Genomic DNA, 16,855 nt, shown 5'->3' on the forward strand with positions numbered 1-16,855 from the left:
TCCCCGCGGCGCGATGGAGGCCCCGGAGCTGCAGCGGCGGCGCCGGTGGCAGCAGCAGCAGCAGCAGCAGCAGGATCGGCAGCAGCGGCGCAGGCAGCTGCAGCGGCGGCGGCTCTAGCCCGGCGGCCCCCAGCCGCGTGCGCCCGTGGCCATGGCCTTGGTGACCCTGCAGCGCTCGCCCACGCCCAGCGCCGCCTCCTCGTCCGCCAGCACTAGCGAGGTGAGTGAGGGGCCGAGCCCAGGGCGCCGAGGCCCGCGCGTCCCGCCCGGGACAGCCAGGCTCCTGCTGCGGGCAGGCCGGCCGGCTCCCCGGCCCGGCGGCGTCTCCTTGTCTCTCAAGGCCCCTTCCTCAGGATGGGGCTGCCTGGGACCGTCTAGTTCCCTCTGGGTCCCTCTGGATCCCTCCGGGTCCCTCTGGATCCCTCCGGGTCCCTCTGGATCCCTCCGAGTCTCTGGCTGAGTCGCTCAGTGCGTGTGTATCACTGCGTCTCTCCCTTGGTTTCTATGTATCTCTCTGTGAGTCTCTTCCTGGGTCTCTGCGTGCCTGGGTGCTTCTGGGGTCCTTGCTGAGTCTCTGTCTCTTAGTTTCTATGTGTCTCTTTCTGGCTCGCTTTCTAAGCATGTGCCCGGGTCTCTCTGGGCTCCTTACTGTGTCTCTCTGTGTCCGTATGACTGCATCTCTTGGCTTCTCTGGGTCTCTTTCTGAGTCTCCCTCGGTGACTGGATGGCTTCCATCTCTCTCAGTTTCTCTGGATCTCTTTTTGAGTTTCTCTCTGTACCTGAGTCCTTCTGGGTTCCTTGATGAGTCTTTCTCTGTGTCTGTATGACTTGGGTTCCTCCTGGATCCCTCTCTTAGTCTCTTTGGGTCTCTTTTTGTGTCTCTGTGTTTGGTTCCCTCTGGGTCTTTCTCTCTGGGTCTCTTTCTGAGTCTCTTGGGTGTTGTGAGTGCCTCTGGGTGTCTCTAACTCTGGGTCTTTCTGGATCATTTCTGTTCGTCTCAGTTTCAGTGTGTGCCTGGGTCCTTCAGTTCCCTGCCGGATCTCCCTTTGTGCTGGTCGTGTCAATCTGGTCTCTTAAATCTCCGTATTTCTGGCTATCTCTTTGTGCCTAGTTTTCACAGGTATCTCAGTATGTCTCTCAATCTTTCTCTGTATGTCTCTGGGTCACTCTGGATTTCTTTCCGAGTCTCTGTGTGGTGCCTCTGGGTTTTTCTGGATTACTCTGGGTCTCCCTCCAGGTCTCTGTGTCTCTCTCTAGGTCTCCATGTGTGTGTTTCTGGATCACCGTTTGTCTCTCTCCTGCTTTCTGTGTCTTGAGCTCTCTGGTTGTGTCTGTGTGACTGGGTCATTCTGGGTAATTGATTTTTTAATCTATTTCTGCAGCTCCATATATATGTGAGAGTCCCTGGGTCTCTGTGCCTCTGTGTGTGTGTGTGTGTGTGTGTGTGTGTGTGTGTGTTTATGTTTATGAGAGAGAGAGAGGGAGGGGGAGAGAGAGAGATCAGTCAGGCTCTGATCCTGGCTGTCTTTCTCTGCCCCTTCTTTCCTGGGAGGTTGGGAGCGGGGTTTGATGAGGGAGAGCAGGACCACAGGTCAGAGGCTCCTCATCCTGGGGCTGGCTGGAGCCGAGTGAGGGGACACTTGGTTGTAGTGGACCAGTGAAGAGCCCTGGGCCTCCCATGGTCTCCCCCAAGTCTCCACCACTGTCCACCTGGCCCTGGGAACCTCTGTCCAGGCTGCCCTCAAGCCAGAATGCTTCCCCTGAAGACATTCATAGGTCTAGAGAAGGGTACAAGGAACATTCCGTCTCGAGGAAGCAGGTGGGGCTTAAAAGCAGACCTGACCAGGTTAGGAAATTGCTTGGTAACTCTTGGAGGGCTCCTTGCTTTGGGGAGAGCAGTGGGGTGAGGCATGTTGCCTGAGGACTCAGAGACTGTTCATCTGGAAGGCCTGCCTCCATCTCCTGGCCTCCAGACTCAGATAAACTTCTCTGAGGTTCATTTCTTCATCTCTAAATTAGGGTTAATAACACTTTTTGCGTAGGGTTGCTGTGAGATATAAGTGAGACTGGACCTGGGGCTTCCTAAGGAACTCCTAGATGAGGAAAGGCCCTCTACCTATACAGATTACCCTCTCTGCATCTTAGGGCTTGCCTTGAGGTCACACAGTCAGTATGGGTGAGAGGTGACCTCTGAACCCAACTCTTCCCAGTTCTCCAGCCAGCGTTTAATCCACTATAACATGCTGCCGGCAAGTGAGAGAATACATGTAAAGCCTTTGAAGGATTGTGTAAATGTCAACTAATTGTAGTTAATTATTGTTATGCTCTGTCAGAAGGATCTAGGGCTCAACTCAGCTGTCCCCGGCAAAAGGGAAGCGATAGGGAGAGTAGAACCCTGGCCTCCGAAGCAGGAACACCTGAGTTCAAATCCCAACTTTACCACTGAACTACCTACATGACCCTGGGCAAGTCACTTAAGCTGTTAGGACCTCAGTGTCCTCATCTGTCTTAACTCTAGACCTGTGGGCCTTGGAAGAGGGAGCAGCTTTAGCAGCCCCACCTGAGGCTGTGTTGGTGAGATAGCCTGAGGTGACATGTTGGCCCCTCTCCCCCCTCCCTCTAAGAAAGGGCTTTTCTGAAACCTGTTAAAATTCTCAGGCCCATACCTACCCTGCTTCCATCCACTGCTGGCCAGCTCCTAGGCCTATCTTGGGTTAACATTCTTAAAATTACTGTTGGCAGATTATGTTTATTAAGTTCCAACAACTCAGTGGGCCCCATGAAGAAGGGACAATTAGATTTCTCTTCTGCCACTTCGATCGGAATTCTGATGAAACAACAGGCCTCAGGAAGGATGGGCCACCCTGGGCTCCAAGAGAGAGGATTGGGTGCCCTGGAATCTGAGAGAAAGGATGGGGCACCCCGGGCTCCAAGAGAAGAGGATTGGATGCCCTGGAATCTGAGAGAAAGGATGGAGCACCCTGGGCTCCGAGAGAGAGGATTGGGTGCCCTGGAATCTGAGAGAAAGGACGGGGCACCCTGGGCTCCAAGAGAAAGGATGGGGCACTCCGGGCTCTGAAAGAGAGGATGGGGCACCCCGGGCTCTGAGAGAGAGGATGGAGCACCCCGGACTCCGAGAGAGAAGATTGGGTGCCCTGGAATCTGAGGGAAAGGATGAGGCACCCCAGGCTGGAGCAAAGGATGAATATTATTAATTGGAGGTGAACATTCCCAGTTCTGGGCAGTTTATCAGAATCTCTTCTGGACTGTGCTGGTCATTGAGGATGTCTTGTCTTCTCCAGTAGACTGTCATCTCCTGGAAGGGATGGGGTGGGGCTTTATTCAGTCTTTTCTCGACACCCCTTCCCGAAAAAGCCATTAAGTCACCCATGCTCCCTTAGTGTTGTAGAATGGATGAAGGCACAGGCACTGTTTGAGCAAAGGAAAAGAGATAACTTGATCCTTTCTTTGGTCAAGAGGATGTTGTTCTGAGCATGCTAGGGGAAGGAGAGCAGGCCTCAGGAGCCAGAGACCTGGGCTTTAGGCTTCCCCTGCCCTGAACTCAGCAGCTGTGGGACCCTGGGGGAGGCCATGGGGACTCTGTCTTCTTCTAAGGAAAGAGAAGGTTGGACTAGATGATCATCAAGGCTCTGACATTCCCTCTTCTAAGGCCCTCCCAACCATGATATTCCCTGTTCTAAGACCCCTCTCAGCCCTGACATCCCTTGTTCTAAGGTCCCTCCCAGCTCTGACATTCCCTGTTCTAAGGCCTCTTCCAGCTCTGACGTCCCCTGTTCTAACGCCTCTCCCAACTCTGACATTCCCTGTTCTGAGGCCCCTCCCAAGCTCTGATATTCTATATTCCCTCTCCTTGGGGCCTTCCCTGCTCTGGCAACATATGATCCCATCATGTAACTCCCCCTTATCCCCTAAACAAGGGCCTGCCATGATTGCAGTGCTTCTCCCCCAAGGACTTCAAAGGGCCCCTAACTACTGACATACCTCACCATCTCCACACAAAACTGACTTCATGCAGCCCTAAAGTACAGCTGCTTTGTGGGGTGAGACAGAGAAGACTCAGGCCTTAGACACAGCAGCTCTGAGCCATCCCCCTTCTTGGCAGCATCTCTCTCCCTCCTTCTCTCTCTCTTCTCTCTTCTGTCTTTCCCCCTCTCTCTCCTCTCTCCTTCCTCCTCTCTTTTTCTCTCTTTCTCACCTTCCCTCCTTCTCTGTCTCCTGTAGCCCCTTTTATCCTGTGTGAGCGAGTGAGTGATATCACCCCGCATGGGGCATGGGGGAGGGAGACCAGACATGGCTGCTGTCCTCGGCCTAGGGCTGGATCGCTGGGTTCAAGTCCTTCCTCTGACACATAACTAACTTTGTGATGTTCCCAGGGTTCCAAATTAGAAGCTAGTCTGCTGTTGGTTGAGGGTGCTTTCTCACTAGGGCTTTACTACATTGTCAGGCAAAGGCATTTTTAAAGTACCTACTATGTGCCAGGCACTGTGCTGAGTACCAGGGATACAGAAAAAGGCAAAGCAGAGGTCTGGACAAAAATAAAGGGGGGGGGCAAGTTTGAACTGAGCTAAGTTCTTAAAAATAAGAATTTCTACAAATAGACACCGATGCTTATTGTCGCAGCAGACGTCTAAGGGTGTTAATGGAAATCATATAACTGTAGGGGAAAATTTGAAATTTACTCCATGTCAAAGCTTGAAGGGACCTTAGAAATGACCTAGGCCAACCCCCCATTTTATAGAGGACAAAGCTGAGGCCCCCAGAGACGAGTATAACTTGCTCAAGGTTGCACAGATTGGACATAACGGATACAGGATTAGAACCCAGTTCCTCTGACTTCAAATCGAATGGTCTTTCCCCTCATACCATACATTGCCTCCATCTCACAGAAGAATAAGCTGAGGTTCAAAACGAGACCAATAAACATTTATTAAGCACCTACTGTGTGCTAAGCGCTGTGCTAATCAGAGAATCGTCATTTTTTAACCCGAAGAGCGTTTAGAGGCGGCCTCATCTAACCCTATCATTTCACAGAGGCCCATACAGGGGAGAGGACTTTCCCAGTGTCCCTCAGGTCAGTGAATGGCGGAGTTCCTGTGCACCAAGTCCAGCTCTCCTTGTCCGACAAGGCTTTCCCATTTCTCTGGGTGTGGCAGGCTGGGCAGTAGGTGCCAAGCTTGGGTGACTCCCATCATGGCTGGGCCTTCCAACATTCTCCCTTGGAATGAAATCCCCAGCTGACTCCCTGGGCAGCTTGGCCTCTCCCTGGCTTGGTGTCCTATTCCTGCTCTCACAGTGGTGCCCGTGGCCAGCTTCAGCCTCCCATCTCTCCCAGCCATCGATGCTTTCCAGGTTTCTCTTTCCCCTCTCAATGAGCACCTCTGTGTGACAGAGAGAATATGCCAAGCCCCAGAGGCCTGAGCTGTGGGAGATTTTTTTTCTTTCCGGTTTTCTGTGTACGGTGGAAAAAAATGGAGAAAAATAACTCAAGGGCATAAGAAGCAATAACTCCTGACCTTTCCGAAATCCTTTAAGGCATGTTAAATATTGTTTGTTCTAGTTTCACATAAATAAACCACCTGAAGTGTTTCAGAGTTCACATCTTAGTAATTTTTAAGGCAATTTTAAGTCTTTTTTTTTTTGATGGAAAAAGCCTTGGTTTTGGAGTCAAAGGACCTGAATTCGAATTTGTTCTTACCAAGATTTGAACGTCTTACTTGGGCAAGTCTCTTCCCCACTCTCTGCCTTAGTTTCCTCATCTGTAAAATGGGAGGGTTGATCTTGTGAGCCCTCTGGGGTCCTTATAGCTCTAGATCCATGAACCTATATTTGTATGACTGGAATTCAAGGCTCAGCCCTACCATTTACTAGGTGTGTGGCCACAGGCAAGTCACCCTTGTTATCTAATGCCTCAGTTTCTTCATCTGCAAAATCAGAATGTGAGGGGTAGCTAGGTGGCGCAGTGAGTAGAGCACCAGCCCTGGAGTCAGGAGGACCTCAGTTCAAATCCAGCCTCAGACACTTGACACCCGTACTAACAGTGTGACCTTGGGCAAGTCACTTAACCGCAATTGCCCTGCCTAAAACAAACAAACAAACAAAAAAGTCAGAATGTGATCATCTTTGGTCTGCCTCTCGGACTGGGTGGTTTTGTAAATCTAAATGCCCCAGGTAACGGGAGCTGTGCTTCCTTCTGACTTTACACTTAATTTCTCTCCTCTGTAGTTTATTTGTCCAGAGTTGTTTATGCATTGTCTCCCCCTGGAGACTGTGAGGGCAGGGGCTGGGTTTTGCCATTCTCTGGATCCCCAGCCCTTGGCACAATGCCTGGCACATAATGGTCACTTAATAAATGTTTGCTTTGCTGAATTGTCATTCTTTTCAGATAGTAATGATAACCAACATTTCCTTGTGTTTTTAAGGTTAGCAGAGTGTTTTTAGACACACTTTCTCCTTTCAGGCAACCCTCAGATTGTGTTTATCTTAGAGACCATGGTGGGGAAGGAGGGGACCTTTTCTCTTTAAAAAAAATTTTGTCTCATTTTTACATCACCTTTCTAAATATATCTCCTTCCCTACCCACTTCAGAGAACCATCTATTTATGACAAAGAATACAAAGGGAAAAGAGAGAGAAGAGGAGGGAGGAGAGAGAGAAAGAAAGGTAGGGGAGAAAAGGAGAGGGAAGGGGAGACAGAGGTAAACAGAGAGGGATGGGGGAAGGAGAGAAAGAAAGCAGTTCAGCCAAACTAGCCAATGGATCAACTCAGTCTGACAGTATATACATCTATCACATCCCTAGCCCCCCAACTCTGGGTGGTTGTCTTTTCAGCTCATATTTAGAATAGGAGAAGAAACCCTAAACTTGGACTCCACAAGTCCTGGCTTCACCACTCATAAGCTATGTGACTCTGTCCAAATGACTTTCCTTCTTTGCCTCAGTATACTTATCTGTAAAATGGGGTTGATCATAGCTTCCCTGTATCTTTTCATGGGGATCAAAAGTCATAAACATTTGAGCATTGGAAAGGGCCTTAGAACCCGTTATGGAGGAATGCCTCGATTTGGAATCTAGAGCCCTAGTCCTGGCTCTGCACCTGAATGCCTGTAGGATAGTGTAACACCAATGTTGCTAGCAGCTGCTGTGGGTGTGAAAGACCAACCATACCAGCTCACAGAAGGGCTGCCAGCACAGGTTCTTTGATCTGCTTTTCCAAGGAAAGCAACTTTAAGGGGTTTACAATCTCACTTTAATCAAACATAAATATATCATTCGCTTAGTTCAGGGGAAGAGTCAACACCCTGAACTTCAGAGCAAATGCAAATAGAAATTATAAACAGAGACAATATCAACAGAGCAAACAACACAAACCAGTCTATCCGTAGGGATACATAGTTACCAGGGAAGCATCAACATCTGGGTTTCATCAAAGCTGGGGTGGGGGGAGGTGCTCCATAGGCTCCTCAGAGTCGCCATACCAGCACTCTTCTGGTGAGTGAAAGCCCCAAACAAAGCACTAACTTCTCAGTTTACATACCCTGTTTAGGGTCAAAGGGCATCACAAAAATGTGACTCAAACCCACATAAACTAGACTTTCCCTTGAGATAAGCAGGTCATCAAAGACTCCCTATTTAATCAAAAAAACAAAGGCCAGACTCATCAAAGGCACTTGATTACCTAAGTGCTCCAAAAGAGAAAAAAGTAAAAAAAAAAAAAAAGTCCTACCTTAATTACCAATACAGACAGTGACCAAGCCCAGTGCCTGGCACACGGTAGTTGCTCAATAAATGTTTGTTGATTGACTTAACTTATTTAGGTATGCAGTGATCTGGGATAATGTCAGGTGCTCCTTGTAGCTCTTTATCCTTTGCTCATGCAGTGCTGTGGCCAGAAAGACGTGCAGCCCAATTCCTTCAGTTACCAGAGGCGAGAACAAAAGCCCAAGGAATAGAGTCTTATGAAGGTGCTTTGTAAGAGGTAGCAGGGTCCTAGGATCCTGGTTCTAGAGCTTAGCAGGATCTTCAAGGCCAGGAGGGGGCAGGGACTTGCTCAGGGTTACAAAAGGAGCCCCTTAGCATACCCAGAGGCCCACAACCAGCAAGTGGCTGAGGCAAAATTCGAACTCAGGTCTTCCTGACTCCAGATTTGGGGAGGGGGGGGGTGTCTACTATCGCTACCTAACTGCCTAGTGGTCAGAAGTTGCAAAGAGGCCAGTTTCAGCCTGATGTTAACAGAATCTTCTTCACAACCAGAGCTGAATCAGAGGGTCATGAACTGCCTCAAGATGTGGGCAAGTTCTCAAGGAGAGGCTGAATGACCAATTGTCAGAGATGTAAAGAAGGTTTAAGGGCAGATACATGTGAGTTGGGCTGGTTCCTTCTTATTCTGAGATTCTGTGAAAGGTGATTCATTTTCTTTTTCTTTTTGTGATTTTACTTTTTAAAATTTTTTATAATTAATTAATTTAGTTTTAGTTTTCAACATTCACTTCCATAAGATTTGAAGTTTTAAAGTTTTCTCCCCCTCCCCAAGACAGCATGCGATCTGATATAGGCTCTCCTTATACATTCATATTAAACATATTTTCACATTAGTCATGATATAAAGAAGATTTAGAACTGATGGGAGGAACCGCAAGAAAGAAGAAACAAAACAAAACAGCAAAAGAAAAGGAGAGAATACTTCCATCTGCACTCAGACTCCAAAGTTCTTTCTCTGGATGTGGATAGGATTTTCCATCATGAGTCTATTGGAGTTGTCTTAGATCCTTGCGTTGCTGAGAAGAGCTAAGTCAGAGGATGATTGATTTTCTCCTTCAATTCTGGGAGTGACCAGATGATCATCACGTTTTAAAGCCGTGATAATGAGATTGATAATATTAGCTTCTCTTTATATATCAAATCAGTGAATGAAGAAGCATTTATTGAGTTCCTACTGTATACTAGGCATCATGGTAGGTGCAGGTGACACAAAGGGGAAGAATGAAACAATCCTTCTTCTCAAGAAGCTTATGTAGATGCTTTCTCCTTGGGTAAGCTTGAGCAAGCCACTCCCAGCTCCTGGCCTCAGTTTCTAAAGAATGAGAAAGTTGGATGAGCTGGCCTCGAAAGTCCTGTCAGGCTCTAGAACCACCCTTCTAGGACTCCTGTATGGCTTAAAGCACTTTCAAGAGACTGTTCTTCAGGCTTTTGTTATCTCTATAAACTGAGAGAATTGGGCTCCATGTCTGTTTCTGGCTGGAGTATTCCATGGGTATTATAATGGCACCCACCTTGAGAGTGAGGTTCAAATGAGATCATATTTGTAAAGTGCTTTGTAAACCTTAAGGAGACAAAGAAAGGGAAAAGACCAGTCCCTACCTCCAAGGAGCTCACAGTCTAATGGGGAAGACAGCAGGTAAGCAGATATGTACAAACACACTATCAACAGGATACGTTGTGGATAATCCATAGAGGAGAGGCATCAAGATTAAGGGGGGGTCAGGAAAGGCTACCAGTAGAAGGTAGGATTTTAGCTGAGGCTTGAAGCTAGCAAATGGTGATGAGGAGGGAGAGAATTCCAGGCACAGGGGTCAGCCAGTGAAATACTAATCTGAAAAAAAAAATTAAAAAAATTAAAAATAAAAATTAAAATTAAAAAAAAAGAAATACTAATCTGGAGATGGAATATCTGGTGGAAGGAACAGCCAGGAGGCCAGTGTCACTGGATCAAAGAGTAGGGTGTAAGAGGACTGGAAAGGTAGGAGGGGGCTGGCTTCTGAAGAGCTTTGAATGCTAAGTAGCATTTTGTGTTTGCTCCTGGATAGGGAAACACTGGAATTTATTGAATAGGGGATGAAATGATCAGACCTGTGCTTTAGGAAAATCCCTTTGGTGGCTAAATGGGTGATGAATTGGAGTGGAGAGAGACTTGAGGCAGGCTGACCCACCAACAGCTATTGCAGTAGTCCAGGTATAAGATGATGAGGGCCTGCGGGAGGGTGATAGCAGTACCAGAAGAGAAAAGGGGGCATATGTAAGAGATGCTAGAGAGGTGAAATGGACAAGAGATCAAAGTGAAATTGACCAGAGATGTCACAAAGGAAACCAGAGATGTTGCAAAGGTGAAATGGACAAGAGATGCTGTAGAGGTAAAATTGATGAGAGATGCTATACAAGTGAAGTTGACAGGCCTTGGCACCATATTGGATCTGAGGGATGAGAGATAGTGAGGAGTCCAGGTTGGGAGCCTGAGGTACTGGGAAGATGGTGGTGCCCTTGACAGTAATATGGAAGGTGGGGGCAAGGGAGGGTTTAGGGGAAAAGATAACGAGTTTTGTTTTGGCTATGTTGTGTTTCAGATGTCTTTGGAGCATCCAATTCAAGACGTCCAATAGGGAATTGGAGATGTGAGACTAGAGATCAGGAGAGGGGTTAGGGCTGGATAAGTTGACCGGAGAGTCTTGAGCATAAAGAACCACCAAGTTAAATAATGTAAAGGGAGAAGAGAAGAGGGCCAAGGACAGAGCTCTGTGGGATACCTATGACTAGAGGCCATGGTCTGGAGAAGGATTTAGCAAAGGAGGCAGAGGAGGAGTGGTCAGATAGGTTGGAGGAGAACCAGGACAGATCAGTATCCCAAAAACCTAGAGAGAGGAGACTACCATGGAAAAGAAGGTGGTCAACAGTGAGAGGTCAAGCAGAATGAGAATTGAGAAAAGACTTATTAGATTTGGCAATTAAGATATTATTGGCATCATTCCCCATTGATAAATGGTCAAAAGATATGAACAGGCAGTTTGCAGAAGAAATCAAAACTATTTATAGTCATCTGAAAAAAAATGCTCAAAATCACTATTGATTAGAGAAATGCAAATTAAAAGAACTGTGAGGTGATAGCTTACCTATCAGATTGGCTAACATGACAGAAAAGGAAAATGACAAATGAAGGGGATGTGAGAAAACTGGGACACCAATGCACTGTTGGTGGATTTGTGAACTGATCCAGCGGTTCTGGAGAACAATTTGGAACTGTGCCCAAAAGGCAAACTGCATATACCCTTTGACCCAGCATTACTACAACCAGGTCTGTATCCCAAAGAGATCAAAGAAAAGGAATAAAGGACCCATATACATAAAAATAATTATAGCATCTCTTTTTGTGGTGGTAAAGAATGGAAATTGAGGGGATGCCCATCAATAAAGGGATGGCTGAACAAGTTGTGGTATATGATTGTGATGGAGTAATATTGTCCTTAAGAAATGAAAACCATGATGGTTTCAGAAAAAACCTGGGAAGACTTACATTTACTGATACAATGTGAAGTAAGCAGAACCAGGAGAACATTGTACACAGTAACAACAATATTCTATTGATAATCACCTGTCAATGACTTAGCTATTTTCAGTAATACAATGATTCAGAACAATTCTGAAAGACTTAGGATGAAAAATGCTGTCTACCTCCAGAGAGAGAATTGTTGGAGTCTGAGTACAGATTGAAGCATTATTTTTTCACTTTCTTTATTTTTCTTGCTTTTTTTTGGCCACATTGCTAACATGGAAATATATTTTGCTTCATCTTACATATATAATTGCCAGCCTATTTCTTGCCTTCTCAAAAGGTGGGAATCGAACAAGCGGGAGGGAGAGAATTTGGAACTCAAAATTAAAAAAAAAAAGGAATACTAAAAATAAATAATAAATCTGGTTTTTGAAAAAAGAGAGATCATTGGCAACTTTGCAGAGAGCAGTTTCAGTTGAATAAAGCCAGACTGAAGAGAGCGAGAGGAAAGGAGACAGATACCAAGTGTAGATGGCCTTCCTAAGGAGTTCAACCATGAAAGAGAAGAAAGATATAGGACAATTCCTTGTGGCGTTTTGAGGCTGTAATACAGGATTGGCCTTTGACTGGGTCTGATTGGTGATAGGACACCACAACAAATGATTTGAGAATAGAAGATGATGTCAGATTGAACTGGTTCACCAAGGGCTTGACACTGGGAAGGGAGGAGAGTACGATCAGTGCATGGGGATATGCCTGTTCTTATCACTCCTTCTGTTGCTGATGCGATTGCCACTTCCCAGAAAAGCTAATCCCAATTTTGCTTATGGGACGAAGCATCACGTACAGTGGAAAATTCACTGGATTTAGAGTAAATGGCCTTGCATTTGAATATTAGTTCTACTAAAAAAAAATCAAAAAGATATTTCTCAGATAGATGGCATGGCCCCCTAAGATCATAGGCTTCTTTTCTTCAGGTTGACCTCCCCAGGTCCTCCAAGAACTTCCCATGGTATGAGGCTCTTAGGCATCCTATTTACCCTCTTTTAGACACTATAGATCTGATCATAAACTGTGGCTCGCAGAACTGAGCCCATCAATCAATCTGATCAGGTCAGGGAATGGTGGGACCGTCACCTCTCTGTTGCTGGATGTCATGCCTCTCTCCCTTAATGCGTTCGGAGGTCAGGTCAGATCCTTGGCTGCCATTGTGGACAATCATTGAGCCTACAGCCCTCCAACCCTCCCAGGTGGTCTTCACATGAACTGCTGTAAGTTTCATTGGAACATGACCAAAAGAAGAATTAGAAACCAAGTATCTTTGGCAGGTAGAGACCTAATATACCCTTTTTGCTTACAGATGGTGCCAAATAGGAAATGTTCACAAGTTCCAGGAATTAATCTGCTGTGTTGTTTTGAGGAAAAGGGTATGGTTTTAGAGAGACCATCGGGTCATAGATTTAAAGCTAGAAGTGACCTTACAAATAATTGACTCCATGCCCTTCATTTTAAAAATGAGGAAAATGAAGCCCAAAGAGTTTAAGTGGTCCAGGGTCACACAGCTAATAAGAGTCTAAGGCAGGATTTGAACTCAGATCTTCCTGACTCCAAGCCCAGCTTGTTGTGGACTCTTCGTGACCTCATGGACTTGTCCATGGGGTTTCCTTAGCAAAGATAGTGGAGTATTTTACCACTGACTTCTCCAATGTGTCTCCATTTTACAGATGAGGAACTGAAGCAAATAGAGGTTAAGTGACTTGCCCAGATTATACCACTAATAAATGTCTGAAGCTGGATTTGAACTCAGATCTTACTGACTGCAGGTCTGGTGTTCTATGCACTATGACACCACTTAGCTGCCCCCAAGCCTGGCACCTGAGCAATATTCATTGGTAGCTACTCAGCTGGTCAGTAGACCAGTATTAGCATGAGAAATGAACAACTCCTCAGAAGTAGAGGCAGTTATTGTGGGAGAGTGGGACAGGGACTGCTGGGCTCAGGAGCCAGAAACCTGCCTGATCAGCTGCTACCTCTCAGTGTGAACTCTGGGCCTCAGTTGTTGGCCTAAGCTATTGGTTCCTACTCTCTGGGCCCTGAACTCTGAGGCTGGGGGTGGGGAGGGTGGGGGTGAGGATGGGTATACTAGAGTTATTGCAGCATTACTGAGTATATCCGTGCCTGCCAGACCGTCAAGTGACTCACGATCAGTGTAGACTGAATAATCTTGTTTTGTGCACACACAGATCATTTTTCAAAGGAATAGAAATACTTATATGCTGAGTAAAGTACAGTTTCATTTTAAAAGGTTACTGAATTCTCTAGTACAGATCTTCTTGTATTTTCTCTTTTAATACTTCCTAAGATGACCGGTACTGTCATGGGGATAGAGGGGAGAGAGGGAGGTCTAAAATATTTGGATAGGTTGGGAACCTCTGGTCTGTATAATCTCTAAGGCCCCTCCCAGCCCTGACATCCCTTGTTCTGAGGCCTCTCCCAGTCCTGACATCCCCTGTTCTCAGGCCCCTCCCAGATCTGAAGTTCTCTGTTCAAGGACCCTTCTCAGCCTCCATAATTCTTTCCAAATACAAAAATTGATTAAACATCTGCTGTGCAGAGCCCTGGATTTAGCCATTACAGAGTTTAAACAAAACATGGTTCCTACTCTCAAGGAAATTACTTGGTAGGAAGATAAAATATAAAAACATTCTACAGCCCAACATTGCAACTTAGACTCCCTTGAGAGGTGCATAGGGTGCTATGTTAGGGGAGGGCCTGTTACTGTGGAACACAAAAGGACCAAGAGGAATCCTTCTAAAATGTAAGAAGAAGGCTAGAAAGGGCTGTGGGAGGGGCGCCAGGTTGGGGAAGGCCTTGAATTCCAGGCAGATTCTTATAGGAGATCTTAGGGGGTCAGAGTTCAGTCCCTTCATTTTCCAGGTGAGCAAACCAAGGCCTAGAGAAGAGTCTGAGACGGGATTTGAGCCTGACTCCCAGAGTCCAGCTTTCCCCTATCCACAGTATCATGCTACCCCTCACCATTCTCTGTAGCCAACACCTGAGATCTTCCTCCTTATCAGAGTGAGAATTTGGGGGCCAAGGGTGGCACCTGACACCTCAGATTACTGTCCAGCCATGACACTTTCTCTCTCTCACCATTCTCTCTCTCTTTGTTTTCAGGAGGTTGGCAGCGATGAAGACCGAAAATTAAATCTCAGGTAAGTGTCAAAATGGCATCATCCCTGCTGCCCCTTGCTTGCTGCCTTAAGTATATCCAGAATCCCAGGATTTCAAGGCCAAGCTCGAGCCAGGCCTGCCATGGATGTCCACATTTGGTCACTAGGGTCCCTTCTCCATGTCAAAATCTCTAAGTATGAAGCCATCAAGTTTCCTGACTCCTGGCATTTTCCTGGGTTTAGGAGAGCCCAGTTTTCGCCGCCTTTTTTTTTTTTTTTATCAAAACAAGCAAACAAAAAAAATCGAGATGTAACCTCTAATTATCATATTTGCTAGCATATGGACACAAGTATGTGTTCCTTTGGGCGGTGACCTGTCCTGTGGTTTGGGTGTTGGTTTGTTTTCTAAAGGTCTCAAGCTTTGTTATGGGGCCCTAGGAACCAAAGGGAAAGTGGAGAGTCGGCATAGTGCAAAGGGAGGGGGACTGGAAAGAAGCCCCTTATCTTCTCTCTGGGGCTCAGTTTCTTCATCTGTAAAATGAGAGGATGAGATTAGACCTCAAGGGACCTTGGACAAATCGCTTAACTTCTGGGCCTCGGTTTCCCCATCTGTAAAATGGGAGAGTTGGACTAGGTGACTTCCATCAAATCAGTCAACAACAAGTAAGTGCCAGGCACTATAAAATGAAAGGATTGGACTAACTGACCCCTAAAATCCAGGGCAGCGAGGGGGTGTCATGGTGCATAGAGTGCTAGGCCTGGAGTCAAGAAGATCTGAGTTCACATGTGGCCCCAGACACTTACTAGCTGTGTGATGCTGGGCAAGTCACTTCACCCTATTTGCCTCAGTTTCCTCATCTGTGAAACGAGCTGGGGAAAGAAATGGTAAATACCCCCGTATCTCTGCCAAGAAAACCCCGAACAGGGTCACGAAATGTTGTGTGAAGCTGAAAATGACCGAACGACAGTAGAATTCCACCTAGCTCTGGCTCTAAGATCCTATAATATTGGGAAAAGAAGGGAATACTGTTTGCCAGGCACTGTGCTAAAACGCTTTTTACAAACATCATCTCATTTGGGCCTCATAGCAGTCCTTCGAGGTAGGGGCTGTTATAATCCCCATCTTACAGTTAAGGAAACTGAGGCAGATAACAGTTGAGTGACTACAACCAAAAAGTGTCTGAGGCCAGATTTGAATTCAGGTCTTCTTGACTCTAAGCCTAACAGTCTACGCACTACCCCCTCTAACTGCCTGAGACTGAACCATCAGCAGTGGTCTCTTAGAGGAAAAACTGGTTTCATTCTGTGAGAATTACATGTTTCGAGCCAGAAGTGATTAAATGTGCCATTTCCAGAGTCATTTACGGAATAATGGAGATGGAATTTGAACCCAGAGGTTGGCAGTGCATGGAAGAGGCCAGTGTGACCTTGTGGAATTAAGCCAGGCCTGCCTGGGGAGGGGGGGAGGGGGAGGGAGAGAATGAAAGAAAAAAGAGAGAAGGATGGGGGGGGGCGGAGAGAGAGTGCGCAAAGTGGGGGGAGAGAGAAAGAGGGAGGGAGACAAAGAAAGGGGGAGAGAGAGAGGGAGGGAGACAGGAGGGGAGAGGGAGAGAGAGAGAGAGAGAGAGAGAGAGAGAGAGAGAGAGAGGGAGGGAGACAAAGAAGGGGGAGAGAGAGAGGGAGGGAGACGGGAGGGGGAGAGAGAGAGAGAGAGAGAGAGAAGAGAGAGAGAAGAGAGATAGAGAGAGGAGAGGGGGGGAGGGTGGGAGACAAAGAAGGGGAAAGAGAGAGGGAGTAGGAACGGGGAGGGGGAGAGAGGAGAGAGAGAAGAGAGAGAGAGATAGAGTGATGGGAGGGAGACGGGAGGGAGAGGGAGAGAGTGTGTGTGTGTGCGCGCGCGCGCGTGCGTGTGCGCACACACACAAGTGCAGGGGTGGGAAAGAACTATCTTTGCTGTCCATTTTGCACAGAAAATATCTTTGACTGTCCTGAATAGGGAGAGGAGGCGAGGATATCGATAAAGTCTGTTTTCCTTTCCTCGGGCTCTGTATTTTCAGAGGGCAAGGACTCTGGACCCAGGGATGAGGCCCACCCTGGAGCTCCCCTGCTGGCTCTGAGATGGTGTGCAAACGGGAGCCTCTGGGACACTGAGATTTCCAAGGGAGGGCAGTAACAGACCACAGTCCACAGTTGAGATGGCCAGAGGAACTTCCTTGATGACTTAGTGTATGGGAATGAGGGTGGAGGGTGGAGCAGAGAAAAGCAGAAATCTGTTTGGGAATCTTCTGATCTTTATAGAGAAAGAGGAATTGGGAACGGGGACTTTGTAGAAAAATCTGTAGCTGAGGAATTTAAGGGAGGGGATTCTTCAGGCCAAGCTGACCATCTTACTCTCTAACTGA

At 46.9% G+C, this 16,855-nt stretch overlaps 1 protein-coding gene across 1 annotated transcript in view; it reads left to right on the forward strand.

Moving 5' to 3' along the window:
* SSH1 (slingshot protein phosphatase 1) overlaps positions 1-16,855 on the forward strand; it is a 101,050-nt gene continuing 84,195 nt past the window's right edge. The window contains exons 1-2 of the mRNA XM_036738382.1: positions 1-220; positions 14,458-14,495. Coding sequence (XP_036594277.1) covers positions 152-220; positions 14,458-14,495 — 107 coding nt within the window. The 5' untranslated portion in view covers positions 1-151. The remainder of the gene's footprint in view (positions 221-14,457; positions 14,496-16,855) is intronic.

Source organism: Trichosurus vulpecula, chromosome 1 (assembly GCF_011100635.1).
Source record: "Trichosurus vulpecula isolate mTriVul1 chromosome 1, mTriVul1.pri, whole genome shotgun sequence".
Lineage (NCBI taxonomy): Eukaryota > Metazoa > Chordata > Mammalia > Diprotodontia > Phalangeridae > Trichosurus > Trichosurus vulpecula.